Source organism: Elephantulus edwardii, unplaced genomic scaffold (assembly GCF_000299155.1).
Source record: "Elephantulus edwardii isolate Elephantulus edwardi_28Jun2011 unplaced genomic scaffold, EleEdw1.0 scaffold00074, whole genome shotgun sequence".
NCBI classification, from domain to species: Eukaryota; Metazoa; Chordata; class Mammalia; order Macroscelidea; family Macroscelididae; genus Elephantulus; species Elephantulus edwardii.
Genome location: NW_006399824.1, coordinates 6,888,658 through 6,899,794, shown reverse-complemented (window position 1 = coordinate 6,899,794; position 11,137 = coordinate 6,888,658). Strand labels below are relative to the sequence as shown.

The window sequence follows — 11,137 nt, the reverse complement described above, 5'->3', positions numbered from 1 at the left end:
GCGTTTATGCCTCTTAAAAAATGTATTTGCTATGAATAAGTCATTGATTGTGCAAAATTCGATCATTCTCTCTCCAGCTCCATTTCTGTCACCGAGCATGGTACTCCCTCATTAATTCAGGTAGTAGATGAAGACATTTGTCTTCTACTGAAGACTTAGCCCTTGAGTCAATTGAATTTTATCTGAAAGTTAACTTCAGTGACTCTCAAACTTACACAGGAACAGCTGGTTTCTCATCAAGATGTATAGATGTATTATTGCTGTTATGTGCTGTGGAGTTAGAACTGTTGTTGGGGGGGAGCAACCCAGTTACTATTCCAGTTACTAAAAGTAAAGAAATGCTGGTATGCTGTAAAAAAAAAAGGAAAGGGTAGATAAATAGATAAAAGAGGGAGAGAATCTGATAATCAGCAGGGCAGCTATATCTGACCCTCCTCCTGGTTATATAATACAGAAAGACTTATACAAGTTATGGAAGGTCCATTTATATCAAGGTGATAAAGAAAGAGAGGGCATCCATACATTTAATTTTCTGGCTTTTTAGATAAGAGATCTTTTGATAGGGGTGGAAGCCTCAGGTCTTCCTCTTATCAGAGACCAGGCAATTCGCATAATAAAGAAAGGGAACATGCACAATAGGTGTTACAAAAGAGGAAGAAGAACCACTAAAGCCATCTGTCCAGGTTCATAGGGCAGAGAAGTGTAAATGGAGCTACAAACTTTGGTTTTAGGGGTTACTTCACTTTTAAGATGTCAGTGCTTAATATGGGCATAATAAAGGAGCTTTGCTAGTAGGTGAGTGAAACTCAGAATTGATGGCATAAAAGTGTCTGTGAATGTGCTATATGTTGTGTTGTTATGTGCCATGATTTTCTTGCAATTCATAGTGACCCTATGTACAACAACTCTGAACCCTGCTCTATCCTGAGCCAGCCTTATCCTCTCTGGTACATCTACCCCCATTTCCCCAGTCACTGAGTCAGTACATCTCATCGAGTGTCTTCCTCTCTTGCTCTGTCCCTCTTCCTTCCCATGCATAATGTCCCTCTCCAAGGACTGGTGCCTCCTTGCAACAAGCGCACAATATATCAGATGAATCTTCAGAATCCTTGCAACCAAGGAGCAACCTGGTTTCAAACACTGCAGGTTGAACCTGTCTGTTCTCCTAGCAGTTCATGGTATATTTAATACTCCTCCAGCATCACAGTTTGCAGGCATCAATTCTCATCCTGTCATCTCTAGTCATTGTCCAGCTTTCTGATGCATAGCAAATAATTGTGAAGAGCATGACCTAGATCAGGTGCACCTTAGTCTCCAGACTGACATCATTGCTCTTCAAGACTCTGGAGAGGTCCCTGACAGCAGCCTTTCCCAGTACAATTAGTCTTTTGATTTCCTGGCTGCTGGTACCAAGAGTGTAGGCTATAAGATTTCAGAAATCAGTTCAATATTCAATGACTATTTCTGCCAGCTAGCATGCATAGTTATTTTACTCTAAAACAAAATCAACTCATAGATGATTCTTCAGAAGGTTTTCAGAGACTGTAAATGGCACAGGAGAAAATTGTCCATCTTTCTCCATGAGAGCAATTGGTGGATTCAAACAGTTGACAATGCAATTCTTTCCTCGCTAGGCCACTAGACTTCCTTGAAGGATAGATTTAACCTCTGGCTACATAAAGCTGTTTGTAGTATTTATCTGCACAAAGCTTCAGTACTGTAACATGAATATGGGTTCTGGAGGCAAATATCCCTTGGTTCAAATAAACTTCCATTTATTAGTTATGTGATTCTAGAAAATCTTTTCATTAGTTTGGCCTTCAATTCCTTAATTTCTTTCCACATAATCCATATACCTCATAGGTCAATGTGAGTGATTGCTTTACAGTATTCAGTAATACCTCATCCCAGTCAAAACAACTGTTGATTATTAAGCTGCTGCTAAAAAAGTCCTTTGGCCACTTCAAAAATCAATTTGCCAAAACATCCATGCAGCTGCTTCTAAGTTACATCACACCTTCCCAGCAAAGCTCATTTATCATGGACACATAGTATTAGCATTTTAAAAGATAAGTAACTCCAAAGAACAAAAAGATATAACTTAGGGTCTGCTTAATTTCCATTCCCATGCCACCTTATAGTCAAGGAGTTGTTTCGACTAATAACACATCTCTCTCAGGTTTGCAGGTCTGGAATGGATTTTCCTAACAACATGTCCAAAGTATGTGAGACTAAGTTCATAGTTTTTGCCTCTAAGTAGCACCAGGTTTAATTTTCTAAGACCTATTTGTTCTTTTAGCAATTCATGGGCTAGCAGTATTCTTCTCCAACATCACAACTCAAAGGTGTTTATTCTTTCGCTATCATCATTATTCACTTTCCAATTTTCAGATATTTAGAGTGTAAATGAAGATGAGGGCTTGAATCAGGAGTATCTTGGTCTTTAAAGCTTCTCATCAGCACCTTGGAGAGGTCCTTGACAGCAGATTTCCCGTTTCAATACATCTTTCAATTTCTTTTGTTTTGTTTTGCTTTCTAACATGTTTTCTAAATTTTCTTTTTTATTGGTTTGACTACATAGTTCATAAACATTGTGCTTCACTCTATTATTCATTCATTTTGTATTTCATACAATCAATCACCACTGGACCTTGCCCATGACTACGCAATCCCACTGGATCCTTCCCATTTCCTTCACCCCTTCCCTTCACCTACCAAAATGTGCATTCCTGTGGTTTTGCCCCTACTCATCCTCAGCCCTTGACTTCCACTCCTTCCCCCTTTGCACCCCCATACATGTTTTACTCATTATCTTTCTATTTTTTTACAAAAAGAAAACTATTTTATTATCCCATCTGAAATATCTAAAACAGGAAATAGATAGAGACAAAAGTTTTATCAGCATTTACAAGGGGCTGGAGGGTTGGGAAGGATAGAAAATTATTCCTTAAAGGGTATTGGATTTCTGTTAGAAGAGAAAAAAAAATAATTTTGTAAATGAATTCTATAGTTGGTTGGTTTAAACCATTTTTTGTGATCTTTATTGTACCACATGAAAAGGTAGTGTCAAATGAATGGATAAATAAATGTATATTCACACAATGGAATAGGATTCAGACACAAAGAAAAAGAAATCCTGATGTTCACCACAATGAAGATCAATCCTGAAAACATGATGATGGAATGGGAAAAAGTATTTGATAATGACATATCAAATAAGTGACTTATATACAGAATTTAAAAAATACCTGAACACCACAACAAGATAAAGGTAAATAACCCAATAGAAAAATGGACACAGGATATGAACAGACACTTCACCAAAGAAGACATTCAGATGGTCAACAAGCACATGAAGAAGTGTTCAAAATCCCTGGCTCTAAGAGAGATGTAAATCAAAACAACCATGAGATATCATCTCACCCCAATAAGAATAGCAAAATTTAACAGAACAGTAAACAACAAATGCTGGCGAGGTTGTGGAGAAACTGGAACCCTTATTCATTGTTCATGGTAGTGTAAAATGGTGCAACCACTGTGGAAGGCAGTATGGCGTTTTCTCCAAAAGTTGCAACAGATACCATTGACCCAGCAATTCCACTACTGGACATATGGCCCAAAGAGATCATAACTGACATCCAAGAAGATATATGCACAACCATGTTTATCATGGCTTTGTTCACAAAAGCAACGAGTTGGAATCAACCTAAGTGCCCATCAACAAATGAATGGATGGAGAAGCTATGGTATATTCACACAATGGAATACTACACTGAATTGACAAACAAGGAACTCGAGCAATATTATTCAAAATGGTGACCCCGGAGGACATTACGCTGAGTGAAGAATCTCAGTTACAAAAGGACAAATACTGCATGGTGCCACTGCTGTAAAACAGGACTGACATCGGGCTTGGGGGAAGACTGAGAAAGATGGGTTCAATAATATATACTGCATTGAAACAGATGAGGGAAAAACTGTTTAAAAGGGATAGGTGATTAGGTATTTTTGTCATGACAGGAGTCCAGAGTGAAGGCTGTATAGTGGAGTGGACCTGGGGGGATGGATTGTAAAACAATGAAATAATTTTTCTCTTACTTTTCCAAGAGGGTAATGTACTAGGGGGAAGGGTTTGGAGGGGAGAAAAGTGCAACAATGAATGAAAGGAAATCCAAAGTCTCTGTAAATGTTCATTGATATTAATAATAAATTAAAAAAAAGAAAGAAAACATGATGATAACTCAAAAGAGCCAGAAACAAAAATATAATATATGACCTTAAGTAGAAGAAATTTTCTTTTTGGTACAATGATTTCAAGTGTTCCCGCTATCTTCTTTTGATGCTACCTGGATCATTCAAGATTATCCTTCTATTTTAAAAATAATAGTCTTATGCAGTATTTGTCCTTATGGGACTGAGTTAGTTCACTCAGCATAATGCTTTCCAGTCTCTCCCAAGTTATGCAGTATTCTTCAAAATCATTGCTATTAAGTGCTGCATAGTATCCCATCTGTGAATGCATCATAATTTCTAAATCCATTCAGTTGTAGTTGGACATCAGGGCTCTTTTCATGTTCTTGCGATGGTGAATAATGCTACTATGAACATTGGTGTATAAATTCCATTTGTGTCTCAGTCCTAATTTCCTTTCCATATATTCCTAGTAATGGAACACCTGGGTCAAACTGAGCATCTGTGTTCAATTTTTAGAGGAAATGCCATACTATCTTTCAGAGTGGCCCTACCATTTTACAGTCCCACCAACAATGTATGAGATTTCCCACCTCTTCTGCTGGTGCCAAGGGTTTTGACTGTAGATCCAAGTAAGATGAAATCATTAACTTCAATCTTGTTTCCATCTATTATGATGTTACTTATCAGACCCATGGTAAGAATGTTTGTCTTTTTGATGGTGAGATGTAATTTATGTTGAAAGCTATAGTCCTTGGTTTTCTGTAGCAAATTTCAAGTTCTCTTAGTTTTCAATAAGCAAGGTTGTGTCATCTGCATAACACAGGTTATTAATGAATCTTTTTTTGGATAGTGATGTCACATTCTTCTTTGTAATGTCTAGCCTCTTGAATGATTCGTTGTGCATAGAGAATGAATAGGTATGTAGGGAAAAGGTATATTCCAGACATGTTGTTGTTGTTGTTATGTGCTGTCCAGTCGCCTGTGACTCATAGTGACCTTATGTACAATAGCCCTAAACCCTGCCCTATCGTTCTCCAATCTCACACTCTCTGACACACCTACCCCCATTACCCCAGTCACGGAAGAGTGTCTTCTTCTCCTGTGCTGTCCCGCCACCGTCCCAAGCATGACATCCTTCTCCAAGGACTGATCCCTCCTTGCAACATGTCCAAACTGTTAGATGAAGTTTCAGAATCCTTGCCTCCAAGGAGCAGCCTGTTTTAACACTCTCCAGGATGAACCTGTTCATTTTCTTAGCAGTCCATCATATATTTAATACTTTTCTCCAACACCACAGCTCAAAGGCATCAATTCTTCTTCTATCCTTCTTAGTCATTGTCCAGCTTTCTAACACAACAAGTGATTGCAAAGACCATGGCTTGTATCAGGAACACCTTAACCTCCAGAGTGACACCACTGCTCTTTAGTACATTGGAGAGGTTTTGAGCAGCAGACTTTCTCATAGCAATACATCTTTTCATTTCCTGGATGCTGGTGCCAAGACATATATACCTTTTTAAATTTTAAACTATGCAGTGTTTCTTTGCTCTGTTGAGACAACAGCTTTTTGGTCTAGGTATAGCTTCTGCATGAGTACACTCAAGTGTTCTGAGATGCTCATTCTTCTCAATCTTCATCATAATTGTTGTGATCCCATAGTCAAGTGTTGTTGTTAGGTGCTATAAAGTTGATTTTTAACTCAACAGCAAATCCTTGAGATATAGTATAACTGCCCCATAGGGTGTTCTTGTCTATAATTTTGATAGAAGCAGATATCCAAATCTTTTTTTCTGTGGAGCTGAGAAGTAGATTCAAACAGCTAATCTTTTGTTAGCAGTTAAGTTCTCAACTGTTGAACCACCAAGTATCCTTAAATTAGCTATAATACTGTCCAATTTTTTTCTATTTGTATTGAATATCAAAAGAAAATCATCAAAGAAATGGGCTGACCTTCAAAACGCAATTTTTCACACATATAAATTCATTGAGTTAACACCTGACTTAAAATACTGTAACACAGAACTATAAAACTTTAAAAGAAACAAAATCTTCATCTACAATTGAAGAACCAGTTGTCTGCACTTGAGGCATTTCACACCCAAGAACTTATTTCTTGTTTGATTTTGCAACTCTAATGAGATAAACCCTTTCTCTAGCTCTAACCAAATAGATCCTGAGCACAGTTTCTTGGGACTTCCTCTGAAATTCCCCAAAAAGCAAGACCTTCTGGTGAGTTATTTTATGATGACTGGCACATGGAAAAAAAGAAAATCTCAATATGTTGTCTTTTTAACAGTTAAACCTATTCCAGGGAACCAAACAGGCTTTGCCATCACTTTCACATAAATAGTTTCTGAATATGTTTGCATATACTGTCAGGAAGCACAATCTTCTAGAATAAATGTATGTGTCCCTCTAAAAGGCATCCCTAGGGACAGACAACTCATGATGACAACTTATAATTGACTTACGTGCTTCAAATAGTTTTTCTTCTTATAGCCATTCAAAACCAACTCACAAACCAGACCAATTGACTTTCCTTACATGTAATCAGAAGATGTAATTAGACTTGAAATATTCATCAGATGTTTTCTAACATATAATCTTTGTCCAGTTTAATCTTGGATATAGTCAGACAGACAACTCAGAACATGAACATTTGATATTATTTATCAAGGATTATAGAAAAACATATGGTGCTAAACACTGTATTGCTCTCTAGGATTATTTAAGATAGACTTTTAGTCTTAATAAAGAGTACCAAAGACTTTGAATCAGTAAAAGGAACAATATTTACAAAAAGTAGTAGAGTGTCTTGACCTACTCAGTAATATGAGCTTTTGTTGTCAAATTGGATTTAATGCATTCTATAATGAATACTCGTTACAAGCAATCATTATTATTTTTAAATTATTTTATGTTGTGTGACTATGCACAGTTTCTGCGCTTTTTTAGTAACTGTAAAATGTCAAGAACAATGGCTATGATCACTGTAATGGATTATCCCAACACTCAAAGTAAATAAACAGTTTACTAGTCTATACACCTGTATCTCCTGGTACAAGACCGTAGCATCTCCTATAGAACACAGCGTAGTAAATGCTCTCTTAATCAAGAGCTCTGGTAGTCTAGTGGCAAGAAATCACGTTGCAATCCTGAAGGTACATAGTTTGAGGCTGCAAGCTGCTCCATGGGAGAAGGGCCAATGTCCTCCCCTGCGATTAACTGTCTCTGAAAACTTGCCGGGGGGGATCAGTTATGGTTTGGTCCCCGCTCTATGGTATGCAACAACAACAATCTCAGATGAAGTTAGGCTTGATGCAAAAATCTTTCTATCAAATGTGTTGTAGTCTTAATAATAGACACACCATTTCTGTGCATGATCTTCTACTTGTTTATTCCATAAAAATATAAAATCTTCTAAGCATTGTTCTTAGTGTTAGGTGTCTTCAAGTTAATTCCAACTGATCGACATCCGATGAATGGAGGATCTGAACCTCGCCCTATGCACCATCTCTAATATAATTAAGCCCATTTTTACAGACTTTGTGTCAATTCTTCTTGTTGATTCTTCTTGTTGAGGGTCTTCCTCTCTTTTACTAACCTTCTATCTTTCCAAGCATGTTGTATTTTTCCTAGGACTGGTCCTTCCAAACAACATGCCAAGAGCATATGAGCTGAAGATTTATCATTCTTACCTCCAAGGAGCACCCTGGTTGCATTTTCCCCAAGACAAACTTGGTTGTTCTTTTGCAAGTACATTTAGTACTCTTCTCCAACACCATAATTCAAATGCATCAATTCTTCTTCTATCAGTACATCAGCAGAGAACTGCCAGAAGTCCAGGCTGGGTTTAGAAGGGGTTGTGGTACTAGGGATATTTTAGCTGATGTTAGATGGATCTTAGCTGAAAGCAGAGAATACCAGAAGAATGTCTATCTGTGTTTCATTGATTATGCAAAGGCATTTGACTGTGTGGATCATAATAAACTGTGGCTGACTCTGAGAAGAATGGGAATCGCAGAACATTTAATCGTGCTAATGCGAAACCTATACTTGGACCAAGAGGCAGTCGTCAGAACAGAGCAGGGCAACACTGCATGGTTCAAAATTGGGAAGGGTGTCCGCCAGGGATGTGTCTGCGCACGTGCCGGGGACAGGGTGACCACGTGCCGGGCACCTGGTATTCACATGCCCGGCACGGGGTGTTCCCGAGCCCGGCAAGGGGTGTTAACGTGCTGAGCACGTGGTGTTTACCTGTCAGGCACCGGGTATCCACGTGCCGGCCCGGGTTGCTCACGTGCCGGGGATGGGGTGATCACGTGCCAGGAACCTGGTGTTCACGTGCCGGGCAAAAGGAGATCACCTGCCGGGCACCAGGTGCTCACGTGCCAGGGACAGGGTGTTCACGTGCCGGGCACCTGGTGTTCACGTGCCGGGCCTGGGGTGCTCACCTGCCGGGAAAGGGGTGATCACGTGCCGGGTACCTGGTGTTCATGTGCCGGACACTAGGTGCGCACGTGCCGGGGACGGGGTGCTCACGTGCGCAGACCATCCCCAGCACGTGAGCACCCCGTGCCCGGCAGGTGAGCACCCGGTGCCCGGCACGTGAGCACCAGGTGCCCGGCATGTGAACACCCCATGTGTCCTATCTCCATACCTTTTCAACCTGTATGCACAGCAGATTATCCGAGAGGTTGGGCTCTATGAGGAGAAGCGTGGCATTAGATTTGGTGGACGATCTACCAACAATCTGTGTTATGCAGATGACACAACCTTGCTCACTGAAACTGAGGAGGACCTCATGCACTTACTGCAGAGGGTCAAGGACTGCAGCCTTCAATATGGACTGAGGTTCAATGTCAAGAAGACAAAAATTCTCACCACTGGACCAATCGGTAGCATCAGGATGGATGGTGAAGAGATTGAGATTGTTCACAGTTTCAGTTTGCTTGGCTCCATGGTCAACACTCTTGGCACCAGTAGCCAGGAAATAAAAAAACGTATTGCAATGGGAAAGTCTGAGGTTAGGGACCTCTCTAAAGTACTGAAGAGCAATGGTGTCTCTCTGGAGACTAAGGTGCGCCTGATACAGGCCATGATTTTTGCAATCACTTGTTATGCATCAGAGAGTTGGACAATGACTAGGAAGGATAGAAGCAGAATTGACTCCTTTGAGCTGTGGTGCTGGAGAAGAATATTGAATGTACCATGGACTGCCAAGAAAACAAACAGATTCATCCTAGAGAGGGTTAAACCAGGCTGCTCCTTGGAGGCAAGGATTCTGGGGCTTCGCCTGACATACTTTGGACATGTTGTAAGGAGAGACAGGTCTTTAGAGAGGGACATCATGCTGGGTAGAGTAGAGGGACAGCACAGGAGGGGAAGACCCTCTATGAGGTGGATTGATACAGTGACCGGGGTAATCGGGATGGTTTTGTCAGAGGCAATGAGTGTGGCACAGGATAGAGCAGGGTTTAGGGCTGTTGTACATAGGGTCGCTATGAGTCGCAAACGACTCGACGGCACATAACAACAACAACAAGTTTGCCAGTACCATTTGTTGAAGAGGTTGTCATTTCTCCATTTATTGGGTTTTATTTCCTTGTCATCAATTAACCATATATAGATGGATCCATTTCTGGGTTCTCAAATTTGTTCTATTGGTCTATGTGCCTCTCACTGTACCAGTACCATGTTGTTTTGGCTACTACCACTGTGTATAAGGTCAGGGAATGCTATGCCTTCCACTTTATTTTTGTTTTTCAGCAGTGTCTTGCTTATTTGAGGTACCTTTCCTTTCCAAATAAACTTGTCAATTTTCCTTTCAAGCTCCTTGAAAAAGAAATTATTTGGTATCTGGATTGGGATTGCATTGAACACATAGATGGCTTTTGGTAGGATTGTCATTTTCACAATATTGGGTCTTCCTATCCAGGAATAGGGCACATTTTTCCATTTATTACGGTCTTTTATTGTGTCTCTCAGAAATGTTTTGCAACTTTCTTTGTACAGGTCTCTTGTGTCTCTAGTTAGGTTTATTCCCAAGAATCTCAGAATGTAGTTGGCTGTTGTAAATGGTATTGCTTCCTTGCTTCCCCTCTCTGAGTTTTCTTTGTTACTGTAGATGAGCCCCACTGATCTTTTGATATTGATTTTATATCCTGCCACTCTACTAAACTGGTCTACTAACCATAACAGTTATTTTGTTGAGTCCTTTGGGTTTTCTGTGCATGCTGTCATATCATCTGCATATAGAAATAGTTTAACCATCTCTTTGCCAATCTGGGTGACTTTTATTTCCTTCTCTTGTCATATGACCCTAGCAAGCACTGCTACTTACAGAAAGCCAGAAAAGAATCCACATCTCATACTACATACAAAAAAATCAACTAAAGGTGGATCAGAGATCTGGGAATAAAGTTCAAAACTAACTGGGATCAAGTTTAGACAGCCTAGTCTATGGTATAAAGAGACTTCCAGATGCAGCCAGAAATGCACAATCTGGAGAGGATAAAATTGACGAATTGTACCCTCTAAAGATTAAATCCTTGTGCACATCAAAAACTTTTCCCAACAGAATAAAAAGGAAACCTACTGAATGGGGAAAAAAATTTGGAAATACAATTTCAGACAAGGGTCTTATATCAAAAGTTTACAAAATCCTACAGGGCCTCCACAAGGAAAAAGACTGAACACAACTACAAAATGGGCAAAGGACATGGAAAGACATTTCACAGAGGAAGAAATTCAGATGGCCAATAGACACATGAAGAAATGGTCAAAACAACAGATAATAAGAGAGACACAAATCAAAACTACAACAAGACACCATCTCACTCCAGTAGCAGTAGCAAGGTTTAACAGGACAGTAAGTAATAAATGTTGGAGAGGGTGAGGAGAGAGAAGAACTCTTTTTTAAAAAAAATTTATTATTATTTTT

At 39.6% G+C, this 11,137-nt stretch overlaps 2 protein-coding genes across 2 annotated transcripts in view; one reads left to right on the top strand and one right to left on the bottom strand.

The window, feature by feature from the left end:
- CTNNA3 (catenin (cadherin-associated protein), alpha 3) overlaps positions 1-11,137 on the bottom strand; it is a 2,453,748-nt gene that overhangs the window by 1,958,017 nt on the left and 484,594 nt on the right. The gene's annotated exons all lie outside the window — the stretch shown is intronic.
- The window catches only part of LOC102855223, an 8,618-nt gene continuing 5,808 nt past the window's right edge, over positions 8,328-11,137 (top strand). Inside the window, exon 1 of the mRNA XM_006889034.1 lies at positions 8,328-8,662. Coding sequence (XP_006889096.1) covers positions 8,328-8,662 — 335 coding nt within the window. The remainder of the gene's footprint in view (positions 8,663-11,137) is intronic.